The sequence below is a fragment of the Passer montanus genome, unplaced genomic scaffold (genome assembly GCF_014805655.1).
Source record: "Passer montanus isolate IOZ18808 unplaced genomic scaffold, ASM1480565v1 scaffold45, whole genome shotgun sequence".
Taxonomy (NCBI): Eukaryota; Metazoa; Chordata; class Aves; order Passeriformes; family Passeridae; genus Passer; species Passer montanus.
The window spans coordinates 5,784,088-5,798,246 of record NW_024369373.1 but is presented as its reverse complement, the minus strand read 5'-3'; the positions used below and the strand labels follow the sequence as shown (position 1 = coordinate 5,798,246).

The window sequence follows — 14,159 nt, the reverse complement described above, 5'->3', positions numbered from 1 at the left end:
GGGGCTGGGAGCAGGTCAGCACCAAGCCCAGGGGCTGCAGGGCCCAGCATGTCCCCTCAGGGACAGGGATGACAGCTAAGCCTGTCCCCAGCTGAGCAGCAGTGAGCTGTCACCTCAGACTGTGGTGCCTGGCTGCAGATGCAGGTCCAGCTCCCAATGGAGACAACATTTCCCACCAGAACCAGGACATTTCTGGTGCAGATGGCCCCAAGCAAAGCAGGAGTGCAGCTCATTTGCAAAAGCACAACCCAGGCCCCCTTGTCATGCTGCAGAAGAAACACACAACATCCATTCACCTCACGAGTTACAGAATTTACTGATAATCACCACCAGGATTAGGAGTGTCAGTAGAAAAATAAAATGTACAGACTTTTCAATCATACAAAGATTTGTTCGTGACAGCTGCAGCTGTGAGCAAGAGGAAGCCGGTGGGGGCAGAGGGGATGTCACACACAGGGAGCAGGGCCATGAGCTTGTAAGTGGATGTTCCTCCAGGGCAGGCAGCTTCTCCAGGTGTTTCCTTAACCAGCACAGTGGCTGGGCTCCCCAGCAGAGGCTCACAGCACTGCTGAGCCCAGGACACCTCAGCGTTGATGTTTTTGCCGGCTCTTTGCAGTTTCTGGCGAGTTTGACTGAGCAAAGTCTACCAGTACCTGATGAAAATTGAAGGGATTCCTCCACATGCCTCACTTGGAATAAAGGAATGGAAAGGGAAGGCCAAAGCAATGAGGGGAGGAAACTGCCACCAGTGCTTCAACTGCCACCTGGTGCTTCAGCTCAAGGCTACTCCTCCTTTCTGTTCAGCTCTGGTTTTACTGGAGAGGGATGCTGCCAGCAGCAGCCAGCAGAGTGGGGGACGTCTGTGAGCACCAAGGTGACACAAAGAACTTGCCTCCTGTGCTAATATGAACAGACAAATCAGCTGATTGTTCACCTTTTATGCAAGAATTTCCTGAAAATTTCATAGCATCTAGGCACAGAGAGACATTGCCAGCTCCAAACAGGGGCAAGCTGCCAACTCTTCAAGTAAACCAGAACCACCTCAAACAGACTCTCAGAGGGATAGAAAAGGGATAGAAAGCAGGTTTTCAGTTCACCCAGCACTGAGTGACTTTACTGAGCAATTTTTCACTTGTTCTGAGCTCTGTGACAGCCCCATTTGTGTCCTGCACCCCTCAGCCCTGTTCCTGCAAGGAAACCTCCTCTTGCTGTAGCACAGGGCACGTGGATAAAGTGCTTTCTCAGCTGCAATCAGCTTAATGGCTTTTGAGTGGTGCCAGGCACCAGTGCAGGGTAAAGGAGAGCACAGCAGGAGCCCAGGACATTGGCTTCTCGTGTCACCTGAAAGGTAAAGCCAGACCCACCCTATTCAAATTCCATGAGATACTTTTAATCCATCCAGGAAAACACAGGATAATTTCTGTAAATTAAACTGTGCACTCTGTACACATGCTGAAATATGAAATGAGAAAGGGGAAAAGAAAGAAAGCTTATTCCTTCCTTTTCATTGTTTCTGCACTGGCAGGAAGACTGGCTCTCTACAAGCAGCACAAGCACACAGGGCTCTCCACAGATCCAGATTTAATGTTACACCACTTGGACCTCACCCACCTAAGGAGAAGGATTCACATTAAATTATTTCCTGAACTGTGCATCTATATTCCCTGAATTAACATAGGCTAAAATTTAGAGTAATCTCCATTAGTAATTCCTGTAAAACACCTCTCACCACTGACAGATCACTCTTGAGGAGTCTGTGCATAGAGAAATCCTTTTCCATGGCAGACACAGTGCCCTGCTGAAGGATCCCAGAATCAATTTGGTTTAGAAAAGCTCTCTAAGATCCAGTCCAGCCTTTGACTGGTCACCACCTCATCATCCAGACCATGGCACTAAGTGCCACATCCAATCACTCCAGCACTGAGGACATGGGCTCATGGCAGGTAAATGACTACAGGAAATGCTGCAGGTACAAAAGGAACTGGTTTGGAAACCAGAGGAATTCAATGAAGACAGGGATGGGAACAGGCCCCTGAAAGGCTGCACACAGTGCAGCCCACATACACGGTGTGAGCTGGGTGCAAACACAGAGCACAGCAAGCCCCTCGGGGTGGCTGCACTGCCCAGCCACATCCCTGGAATTCAGCCTCAGCTCCCCCAAAGAGCCAAGCCCCAGGAAGCTCCCAGTTAGCTGCTCAAGTGCCCCAGCCATGCAGCACAGCTCTGGGCACAAGTGCAGAGCTACCACTCAGGTAAAAGTCACTTAAAACCACAACAAACTAAAACAATTCATGAGGAAACAGAGAAGGGCTGATGTGGGGCTGTGCTCACACAGACACAGGGATCAGCCAGGCTCCTGCCTGGAGCCCTGCAGCTCTGCCAGCCCCAGCAGGCTCTGGGCTGCATTCCCTGGGGACAGCCAGGTCACAGCCCGGCCTGGCCACGCAGCTCTCAGCAGCAGGGATTTCATCCAAGCTGCCCAGTGCCACTCCCAGATCAGGGCAGACACCCAGCTCCACCACGCCATCAGCAGCATCAGCAAGTCAAACAGAACAGGGCTGTCTGAAAACACAAGTCTCTTTCCAAGCCTGGGGAGAGCTGTGCACGCCCACAGGCACACCTGGCATTTCTGGAGTGCCCATTCCACTCTGCCTCTGGGGAAAACACTCACAGGGCCAGAAGAGCTTTGCTGTAATAAAACTCACAAAATCTTTTTTATACCAGACATTTCCCCTGTGCAGCATTCACAGCCAGAGCTCCCAGACACAAATCTGCACTCTCATCCATCTAAAATGAGTTCTTCATTTCTGCTCCCAAATCCACTATGGCCATGACCTGGTATTAAGAAGTTTGGGCCAGGAAGAAAGCAATTTTTTAATTTAAAAACTGACATTAAAAGAGCTTCAGGTTCACTGAAAGCCAAGCAACAAAGTGGTGAGTGAGCTCTGAGGACACGATGTCCCTCTGGCCCTGTCCCCACCCCAGCACAGCTGGTGTCACATTTCAGTCACTTCCTGTTACTACAGCTCATCCCTGGTGAAGGTACCCGGGGCTCCTCCTCTGGCAGCCATTTTCCTACCCTCCAGAGAAATAAAGTTTCACTTGGCACTTAATGTTACCAAAAAGTAACAAAATTCACGATTTTTCAAATTTCAAGCCAGGCTGGAGGCAGGAGCAAGCCGCCCCAATTCCTTAAATCAGCAGAAGAACACAGGGCTGGAGCTGTGCCCGCTGTGATTTGTGTGAGGCAGCAGGTCCTCTGCTCCCCTCTGGTTTGTGCTCTCCAGAGGAGCTACAGGGTGGCCAGGACACGCAGGAAGGAAACCACCACCACACAGAACGTCTGCCCCACGCCAAAAATCAGGGCCTCAAAGGGAATCATTTTCTTCCCCGCAGCTCTGTAAACTCCAGCAAAGGCAGCACCTGTGGAGAGGGGGAAAGGCAGGACGTGACTGTCAGACACTGCTCTGCACAGGGTGCAGGGGAGCCCCAGGCTGGGGCACAGAACAGCGGGGTCTGAGCCTCCCCTGCTCCCCAGCAGGTGGGAGTGCTGGGCTGGGCATGCCTGACAAACCTCAGCGAGAGCCAGCGCCTGCTGGAGCCATGGGAGAGCTGCTGAAACTGTGCTGAGGGCTCCAGCGCTGTGGGGCTTGGGACAGACCCTTGTCACAAGATCCCCCACCCCCAGGCTGCACACATTACCCACTTCTGGGCACCGCACCAGACCTCGGAGAGATTTTCCTCCCGGTGCTCAGGAACGTGCACGGCCCCTCGGCTCTGCACGGGCACGTCTGGAATGCCCCGCGCAGGGCTCGGCACGGGGGACAGACCCGCTCTGAAACGGGGGCAAGGGGGAAGTAAAGCCAGCACGGTGACCCCCACCCCGGGGAACACGGCCGTTCCGCGCGCTCCCGAAGGCAGCCCCGGCCCGGCCCGGCCCAGCCCCGGGCTCCCGCCGTACTTGTGAGGGTGCCGGCGGTGATGGGTCCCACGATGCCCATCAGCAGCACGCTCACGGACATGAACCGCCCGTACTTGTGGTGCCGGAGCGTGAACAGGGCGAGCAGCGCGGCCGGCACGTGGAAGGCAAGGGAGGAGACGAGCGCCCAGAGGAAGACGCCGTACCACATCTCTGCGGAGAGAGGGGCTGTGAGGGCGGCCCGGGCCCGCAGGCCGCCCGCGGCCCCGGCGGGCGCCGCTCCGCCCATGGAGGTACCTGGGAAGGTGGAGAGCGGGCTGGAGTAGGTGGTGGTGCCATTGCCCACGCGGGGCACGAGGCGAAGGCTGAGGATCTGCTGCAGGAGCCCCCCGCCACCGCCGCCCGCTTCGCCGCCCGCTTCGCTGCTGTCCATCCCCGCGACCGCCCCGCCGCCATCCGCCACCGCCCCTTCCGCCCGCCGCAGCCAATGGAAAGCGTGGAAAGATGATAGACAGCGCACAGGACCAATCAGCGCTGGTCTCCGGGCAGCCGGGCCCGCCCTGACCCCGCGCTGCCATGGGAACGGCTGTGTGCCGCAAGGAATGCTGGGATCCCGGCGGGACGCTCTGGCCCGCTGGCGGACTCTCGTCTCTCCTCCCCGCGCGCGGCGCCGCCCCGGAGGCGCGGCCGTTCTTCCTGGCCGCCAGGGGGCGCGCGCGGGCGGCGGCGGCGCTCTGGGCGCGGGCGGGAGCAGCGAGGCGGCGGGGCCGGGCCGCGCCATGGCGGGCTCGGAGTCGGAGCCGGAGCAGGAGCAGTACTCCTCGGCCGAGGATGACGACTACGTGCCCTCAGGTGAGCGGCGGCGGGCGGGAGCCGGCGCTGCCGGCGCTGCCGGCGCTCACGGTGTGTGCTTGCAGGTGCGGAGTACAGCGAGGATGACGAGAGCGAGCTGGTGCGGGAGGAGGAGCCGGCGGACAGCCCGCGGCCGCCCCGCGGCAGGAGGAGCCCCCGCCGCCCCGGCAGCAGGTACGGCGCTGCCGGAGCGCTGCAGGAACGGGAAACGCTGCTCTGCGTTCCGCTTCAGCGGCGGGAGCAGAGCCTCGGCCCCGGCACACAGCGTGCCTGGAAACCCTCCCCGGCAGGATTGTTTATATGAGTCGTTTTCAGTGCAGGGCATGCACGTACGGGGTTTCTCACGTTGATGTAAATATATGCACACTTTAGCCGAGGTTGGTTTGTGTCTAGTCCAGGTTCTCCTCCCCTCCTGGCTCCTGCATTATCCCGGAGCCACAGGACCCTGGAATGGTTTGGGTTGGAAGGGTCCTTAAAGACCACCCTGTTCCACCCTCCTGCCATGGGCAGGGACAGCTCCCCCCGGACCAGGTCACTCAGAGCTCCATCCAGCCTGGCCCTGAACGCTTACAGGAATGGCCAACCTGTGCCAGTGTTTCAGCACATTATGTACTCCCAGAAATGCATGCTAAGGGGCCAGTTCACTTCAGGGGCACTGCCTGCATCAGTCTCACTCTATTTTCTGAGCAGCAGCATCTTTTAATAAAATACATACATTCCCAAGTTAAGAGGGAACCTCCCAGATTGGATGTGTTAGTAAAAATATGAAATATAGTGTTGCTTCACCCAAGCTCGCAGTTCAGCTCTGGAATAGTGTGGCAGCAGTTCCATATGCATTTTTTCTTCTTTTTGGCATCTGCTTTCAGGAAGAGGAAGAAAGGCGGTCTCTTGCTAGAGGCAGATGAGAAGGAGGAAGAAAAGGCCCAGCAGAATGGAGAGGAGGAAGCAGATAATGCAGAGCAAGTAGAAAGAAGCAGAGAAGAAGAAGAAAAAAGGAAAGAGGATGCTCTTTGGGCCAGTTTCCTCAGTGATGTAGGGCAGAAGCCCAAAGCTGTGGCTGCCACACAAGGGACACAAATTAAGAAGGTAAGGGGGGCACCCAGGGGGTGTGGGAAGGGCCTGAGGGGTGGAGCATGCCCCCTTGGCTCTGGCTGGCATCAGGTGTTGGACAGAGCTGGGAAGAGGCTGGGGTTGGCCTTCCCCTCTGCTTTGTGAGACTGACATCCCCTGAAGGGCCAGACTGCAAGGTGCTGGTTTCCTTCCAGGTCTGGGGGTGGTGCTGCCTTTGGAGCTGTCTGTCAGCACCTTTGAGTGTCCTACACAGCCCTCTTGGCTTCCCTTCCTGGTCCTGGATGCCTCTTTGGCACAGGAGTGATGAGCTTTGGTCTGGGTTGTGCATGTGGGCACAGCTCAGCCCGAGGCTTGTGCTTGTCCTCATGCTTAAAAGGAAAAAAAAAGAAAGAAAAAGGAGCCTTTGTGTGTGTGTGTGAGTGGGGAAACAAGAGGGGTCTGTGCTGGCATCTCTGTGCCTCCAGCCTCGTGGAGGGGGTCTGGAAGGTGCTGCATGTTGCACATTTGCAGCAAGATTGAATCTGGCTTTCTGTGTCCTCTGTAAGCCCCAACAAGGTGCTCTCAGTGTGCAGAGGTTTTTCTGGAGAGAGGATTCTGTGTGTGGTAGCTATTTGAAAGGATTTGGTTCTCAGTAAAACCAAGTGCATGTGTTTGCCTGTCAAAGCCTTTCATGCTGTAGGTGGTAGAAGGGAAGAACACACCACAAGTGAGCCCCTGCTGCTAGAATTATCAGTTTGAGGTTTTTAAGATGGTCAGCCAAAATAAATGTTTAATAACACAAGACTGGAGTCTGCCTGGAGAGTACAGTCCTGACTGTGTGAAGCTTCTTTCTGTGACTGTTGGGAGGTTGTGGAGCAGGTATGGTTTTGTAGTATTTGATTGCAACTTTGGGAAGGAGAGTGCTTTCATCTTAGCCCTCCTGCTTCTCCTTGTTACTGACTGAGCAGCTGGGGTGGTTACCTGTACAGTCAGAGGGAAGAAGAGAAGTGAGCATTTTCTTCTAAGCAGTTCTGCTTTTATGGGCAGGTTGCTAAAATGTGAGATGTCTTTGAAAGTTCCTCCATAGCCTGGAATAATTCATGGGGACGTGCAGTTCCTCTGTTCTCTTTGTGAACTTCTTGGGCTTGCATTGCCTTCTAGATCTCTGTGGTGTGTGGTTGATTCAGACCAAGAATTTGGGGTTTGTTTTGGTAACTCACAGTGGTTGAGGGTTTTTATGTATCCTTTTAGCAGCTGTAGCTGTGACTGAGTAAATTAAGAGGCATTGTTGACAAATTGCTTGATAAAGATTTTTCCTTCTCAAATATTGACAAGTAGGGAGATCAGCATTGCTTTTTCTGCTGATGAGTTTTGTTATTCTCTATTCTTGAGTAAAAATAAACATACTTTGGTGGAATTCACCTTGGCAGCTTTCCTGCTTGGTGGTGCTTAGTTTGAGAGAACCAAGTCTCCAGGCTTTTGCTTTCTTTCTGAACCACTGCAATGTATTCTTGCTCCTTCCTACATTTATTACAATTTCACGTCTTGTTTTAGTTTGTTTTAATCCTAGAGCTTCTATGACAGCCTGGAACCAAAATGGGGAATTTAATTCTGATGGAATGACATTTATTTATTTCTTTTATCTGTCTGTGGGTGACTTGCTTTGACCACCAGTCTAAATTGCAGTGCTACCCAAGGTCTGTGATGGGCCCTTGGCCCTTTGGAATGAATAACAATTTGGCTTGCCTCCACAAATGCATTATTTTGCTTTCTCCTTCATGTATTTTGTAGACTGAAGAAGAGAACAGTGGGAATAAGCCTCAGGAGAAGCCAAAAGATTCAGGAAAAGTGACAATCACCAAAACGTTCGATTTTGCTGGTGAGGAAGTCAAGTAAGTTGGCAGATGTGGTGTGTCCATTGTGGGCCCAGTGCAGCCTGAGTGCTGCTGTGCTGGGGGCAGGCTGGAGCTGGGTCTTCTTTACACTGTTTTTTTTCTTTCATTGTGAGCACATACAGATCTCAGGGAAAACGAGGCCAAGATTTTCCTGCATCAGGAAAATCTGCATCCTTATATGCAGACCTCAGTCTTTACTCAGCTTCATAACATTCATAAATGTAATTCAAATTCACTTAGGCTTCCCCATCTGGCCAGAGTTTATAATGGCTGGCAGAGCTCCCTGGTGGCACTGTCACTGGCAGGGTTGAGACATCTGATCCCCCAAGGATGAGAGTAACACCTTCTATTCCTTCAGCCTAGTCCAGGTTCTGTGCTGTGGGCAGGATATTGGCTGGCACTTTCCCTGGTGATGTTCACAATCCACAAAAAGATTTGCAGGCAGTAGAGGTGTTTTGCTGAGCAGACTAACAGCTGAGAGCTTTTGCCTCTGAAACACGTGCAGCAAAGGGGGTGGGCTGGGTAAAGTCATGCTTTAGGCTGAGTTTGGCTTACAAGAGGCCTCTCAGGCTGTGCTGCAAGAAGGTCCAGGTGTTTTATAAATGCATAAGACCAGAACTGAGGGGCCTGGCTAAACTGCCCTGTGAACTGCTGGTTTTTGTCGTGGGGGATTTTATTTAAATGTAGCAGTAAACCTGGTTTTGTCAAACTAACTTGGCCTGTTCCGTGTGACAGCAGAGGGCAGCAGTTCCCAGCAGTAACACTCGCCCTGCCTAAATCTGGAGGAGGAGGCAGAGCTGGGGCTTCTGCTGCTCTTGCTTTTCATGTTAGCACTGCTGCCTGAGCTGTTTGAAAAATCTGAGGAGAGCTGTGAGCCATAGTAGGGACTTTGCTACTTCCCTGGGCAAGGCAGACCGTAGGAATACCCCTCATTCACTGATTAATTCATTCACTTTGTTCACTGTCCTGTGAAACATTGCTTGCCTTATGTGAACAGAAGTTGTTCAGGGCTCCTAAGACTCTGATTTTATGCTTTTGACATCAGTATCTTATCTGTAGTTTCTTAAGAACTGTAGCTAAGAAAAATATATCTTTTCCTGCACCAGTTGGTTTTCTAGTGTCCTTTGTACTGCTCACTGCTTACTGTTTCCCTTAGGAAACTGCAGAGGAATCAGTAGAAATTTCTACCAATTTTTGATGAAATAGGCAATAGCTGGAGCCTGGGTGATGAGATTTTAATTCTGCAAACCCCAAGGCTAATACATGTTTTGTTCAATTATTATATCAGTTGGTTACAGAACCAGCAACTGAAGGTTTGCAGTGAGGTCTGGGACACTGTTTTCTGCTGGTGCCAGAGTTACAACAAAAGTTATGTTCTTGAGCTCTTTGATAACAGAAAAATCCTTCAATGCTTTTTGCCTCCTTGATCTTTGTGATATGCAAAGCTGATTCTTTTATGTTTATTACATTTTGTTTCTTTAAATGGGTTACACTGTTAGCTGTGGGTAGGGTAAAGGTGTACTTGCTGCTCACAGCTGCTGGTGCTTTCCCCTAATGGCAGAAGATGAGGCCCAGAGGGCTCCTCTTTCTCCAGAATAGCAGGAGCTTGTCTTTGCACCCCCCAACGTCTGCAAATGCTCTGAATACCAAGCACTGACTTCCTTGCCTGGGGAAGCAGCTGGCAAATCCTTGCTTATAAAAGGCCACCACACGGTGGTTGTGTGTGTGTGCATTTCTGGACTGAAGGAACTGAAATGAGAGCTGCCTCTGCTGCTTGCCTTTCTAAATGGTTTGAGGCTACTGTTGAGTGTTGCTCTTTTTGAAACCTTGAGAAGAATTTAGATCAGTGTTTAAGCAGTGAAAGATTCAGGGCATAAATTTTCCCAGTCTGCTCACTGAAGCTTTTAACAGAAGATCATTTAGCCCTGATCTCCTGTTGCAGAACAATTTATTTTCTCCTGTAAGAAGATGGTATGATTTTTCTGGCCTGATTGAAGTAGCAGAAGTGGTTTGAAAGTGATCTCCAGCTGCAGGGCTATACTGGAGTAGTAAAGGGGCTTTGTCTTGTCAACTCCCCTGTAGGTTTTTGCTGCACTTAATATCTGTTTTGATGAGTCTGTGCTTGTATCAGTTGCTAGTGCTGAACTTTAGCTGTGGAGTGTTAAGAATTAACAATTACCAAATGAAGATTTTAATTTAGTGGCTTCTAATTTTAGAAAATACATGATATAATTTTGCCTTGTAAAATTAAAGCTGTTGAATCCTGGAACTAGAAACAATCTTAAACTGATTGCAGTACTTTCCAGTTAGACTTTTTTGTCTGCTTTTCCTGTCTCACTCATGTTAAATAGATTAGGAGCAGCAGGTGACTGTCACCCAAATGGCTGTAATTGTGGGCAGCAAGAGCAATTTGCAAAGGCAATTCAGCATCTAAATGGAAGTTCAAGCCGTTTCTCCCTGGCAGAAGAGACTGAAACTCCTTTGAAGCCTCTGGTTTATGAACTTGCCTCACAGTGCAGGACGTGTGTTTGCATTAATAGGGAATTACATCCCTAGTGCCAGGGAAAAACTGTTGCGATTTGTAATTGCTTGTATTCTCTTTGGCACTCCAAAAGGGTTTGGTCCTTGTCTTTCTTTAAATCTCTGTTGTGCTCAGTGCATCAAAATGGTTCTTCTGTGCTCTTTCCATGAAAGTGAACTTTGTGTCCAGCTGGGCCTGCAGCAGAGTGGAGCTCACATCCATGGAGCTGGTCTGGCCCCGTGGTGTCAGTGGGACAGCATGTGAGGGAAGAGCAGTGCCAGGTTATTGATTGCTGTTGAGAACAGATTTTAGTTTCAAACATCTTCTCTACCTTAATTTGGCTTGTGGAAAGCAAAACTAAGTTAAAAGAGTAATGGCTTGGGTGCTAATTCAGGAATGGGGGACCTGTGTTCAGCACCCTGCTTTATTCATATGCTGCAGATTCCAAGTAAAGGACTCCAGACTAGGAGCTTTGTATTTCTTGCACATGGTTTGTTTGTGTGGCTTAAAGCCAGAGCTTTACACAGGTTATTCTTGTGGTGGGAATGCTTTCCTGCTGCTGCAGAGTTGCTGTGCTGTACTGATGCTGCTGTGCTGTGCTGGCAGAGCTGTGGCTTGTGCTGCTTCAGTGACTTGGCTGCTTCCCACATGCATGAGCCAAGCAGCCAAAGCAAAGCCATAGCAGGGCTCCACTCTCCCTCTGTGAATGGGGAGGTGTTCCTGTCACAGCTCCTTTCTCACGAGGATGGGTGGGGTCCACACTGAGCTGGGGCATTGCATGGGCCAAATCAAAGCAGGAAAGGCCAGTGCCAAGCAAGCAGTGTCACACTTGCTGCTGGATGTAAGGAGTACTTAAAGTTTATATCGTTCTGTAGAAAGAGGTGGGCAGACTCATGTCAAAACAGTGTGTTGAGCTTTTCTGTGTGAGACATGAACTCCCATCTCTGGATGAGGGCTCCCTGTCATTGACCTGTGTAAGAGACCACATTTGTGACTTAGAATATCCCCTGGGTTGCTGCTGTGGGACTGCTTTTACTTGTGTGACCACTGTGCTCTGAGGAAACAAGCTGTGCTGGTCCATGTGCTGAGCAGGGTTGAGTGGCAGCTTGTATTCTGGGTTAGGAAACATGATGGTTCACAGTGCAGCTATGACATCTTAAAAATAGAAGTACCTAAGGTATCTGATATATAACCAAATACTTAAAAGCTTAAATTATTGTAGTAATTACTGAGATTTATACTGGCTGAATTTGGTACTTCATCTGCCACAGCTGAAGTATGGGTTGAAAAAGAACCTGATTATCATCTGTTACTTTTTGTAAGTGATTATCCTCTAGGATGTACCTGGACAAAACCTCATTGCTCATTCTGTATTGCTGCTTCACAGGTTTTCAGCCTACATCAGGGATTCAGGAAAGATTATTCAGAGGAGATTGTTTGCAAGTTGAAGTTTAAGGACCTTAAGCTGGATCTTAAGTTGAGGGGTCTAGTGGTGAAGTTCATGACTTTTGAGGAGAAGAAGGAAGGTGACTGAGAGCAGGTTCTTGTCAGGAGGCTTGCCTGTGCTAGTGAAGGCCCTTTCTTGGCCAGTGCCCCAAGTCTCTGTACAGGAATGACACTGACAGCAGGAATTGTGCAGGCACAGCTACAGGCCATGGACGGAGTTGCTTTTTTTGGTGTCCTGTGAAGTCACTGAGGTTTACCCTAGGCCTGATTGGGTGAGATGCTGAGGCCTGAGCCCAGTCTGAGGTGTTGTCCAGCTCTTGTTGTTGCTGAGCTCTTCACCTTGGTGAGCTTCTCAGCAGAGTTGTGCAGACCTGGTGGAGGAGGACTGATTTATTCCTTTGCACCAAGAAGTGCTGACCTCAGAGTGCAGGTGAGGTTATAATTCAGTTCTCTGCAGCTGTACAGTACTGCTGCTTTGGGATTTCTTTATGCTGCCTCTCCTTACTGAAATATTGATTTTTTGTTATTAGTTTTAGCTCACCTGTGTGCTTGTTGGATGGACAGCTGTGTCCTAGATTGTTCACTGTTTTAACTCTGAATTTGCTATCCTCTTCCAGAGCTACAGCCACTTGATCCCAGACCCTTTTTAGGAGATAGCAGGTGGAAAGGGCTGCAGGAGAAACAGATACCTGAGAACAGCCTGAGCTTTCCACAGTCCTTGCTCAGGCTCTGATTCCTTATCAGTGGCTGTGATGTCCTCTCTGCTCCTTACATGACTACTAGGACCAACCAAATGTGACAGAGTTGGCAAACAAAGGTTGTGTTAGCCAAGGAGTTTGGGAGTCTGTCACTTATTTTGTTGCTTTGAAGACAGTTAAGGTAGGTGTCTGAGCAGTAGCAGCTGCTTCTGCTTTTTCCTGGAAAGCAAGAAGAGTGGAAGGAAAATCCTGGTGCTGCTGATGTATTTCAAGGGGAATGGGTAAAAAGAGCAGGGAATTGACTCCCACAAGTCTCTAGATTTAGAGCTGGCACAGAGGGTAATTTTTAAAACATGCAATTGTCCATCTGTGTTCTTGCTCTGTGCTCTCAGCATGGCCCAGTCAGAGCTGTCAGGCTAACAAGCAGTGAGAGAGGATGTGACACCATGAACTCTCTCCTTACCTTGTGATGCTTTTCAGGGATCTCAGTGGATGAATTAATGCAAGGGGTTGGCAGCATGCTCACACTTCTTGCTGGGTGTGAATCTTGGTCATTTGTTTTGTGCTCGTGGGCTTTTGAGCACTGCTGAGTGAAGCACAGTAGCTTTTAAAATCAGGAGAAAGACCAAGAGTTTGGGTGGGCATCTCTTGATGTTGTAGGTGGTGTGGTGCACATCTGATCAAGGTTGATGTGCTTGACTCTTCCATGTGTGCTTTTTTGTAAGAGCTTTTGCTGTATTGCTTACACCTGTGAGTGAGAAGGCAGGTGAGCATTACCAGAATGTGTATCTTGAAGCCTCATATTTGGAAAGCCCTGCCTTTTTTCCAGGGGGATGGCAAGTGCTACACAGCTTCCACCAGATGAGGTGGTTGGGTATTGTTAGGCTGGATATGGAAGACAATGAACAGAGCTAATAGGAGCAGAAGAAGAAACCACTCATATTTTGATGTGCTTTTTGCAATGGCTTTGATTGCAGTAGCAAGGAATTGTTAGAAAAAGTAGGAAAAATGAATTTCAGTGGCCCTTGGAAAAGCCACTCCTTGAGGATTTCTGTTTTGTGTGGCTGACTGGTGGTGCCAGATGTCAGTAGGGTTTTATGCTCAGTCCTCCTTTGCTAAGGTGTTCTAGAGAAGTGTGCTCTAGCCACTTTCTGGTGACATACCACTTTCTGAAAGAAGCTTGCATGGTGCAAAACCTTGGCTTTTAAGATTTTCCCAGAAATTTAATCTGAACAGTGTAAGCATGGGGATGATGCTGTGGGACCATAAGACAAATCAAACTGACCAGAATTACATGGAATATGAATGTGACCACTATTTAGAGGTGGCAGACTAAAAAGTGGGTGGTTGCTTCTCTACCACCAAGCACCAAAATGCTGATCTTGGCATAATGGAGTGTAGGCAGCAGCCTGTTTCTGCCCTTATGCTGTTGTTTTTCTTAGAGGTCAAAGGATGCCTCAGCTATCCACAGTTTATATTGGCTTTTTCCAATTTAAAATACAACCATTGATTTTTTTTGGAAGCCATTAAGTGAAAATACGTTACCTTTCAAGAATGACAGGGTCTCAGGGGCTCGTTTTGATAACCTTTCCTCTGTGCATCCATTCCCTGATGCTTCAGAATTTCCCTGGGGAATGCCAACGTTGTACAATGCTGATTGGCACGATGGTGGCCCAGGGATGAGGTCAGAAAGTGTGAGCAGGAGCTGTGCTGTGTGCTGGTTCACTTGCCTTTTGCTTTTCTCAGAGGCAGCTGCAGAAATTGTAACTTCATAAACA

General features: G+C 49.8%; 2 protein-coding genes across 2 annotated transcripts in view; one reads left to right on the top strand and one right to left on the bottom strand.

Annotated features, from left to right (window-relative positions):
* Positions 1–297: 297 nt before the first annotated feature.
* TMEM170A (transmembrane protein 170A) lies at positions 298–4,352 on the bottom strand. The gene is made up of 3 exons (XM_039721546.1): positions 4,217–4,352; positions 3,962–4,132; positions 298–3,423 (listed from the first exon to the last, which is right to left on the bottom strand). The coding sequence occupies exons 1-3, from the start codon at positions 4,350–4,352 to the stop codon at positions 3,293–3,295; spliced, it is 438 nt and encodes a 145-aa protein (XP_039577480.1). The 3' UTR covers positions 298–3,292.
* Positions 4,353–4,506: 154 nt separating this feature from the next.
* The window catches only part of CFDP1 (craniofacial development protein 1), a 61,344-nt gene continuing 51,691 nt past the window's right edge, over positions 4,507–14,159 (top strand). Inside the window, exons 1-4 of the mRNA XM_039721384.1 lie at positions 4,507–4,771; positions 4,837–4,945; positions 5,638–5,857; positions 7,613–7,713. Coding sequence (XP_039577318.1) covers positions 4,522–4,771; positions 4,837–4,945; positions 5,638–5,857; positions 7,613–7,713 — 680 coding nt within the window. The 5' untranslated portion in view covers positions 4,507–4,521. The remainder of the gene's footprint in view (positions 4,772–4,836; positions 4,946–5,637; positions 5,858–7,612; positions 7,714–14,159) is intronic.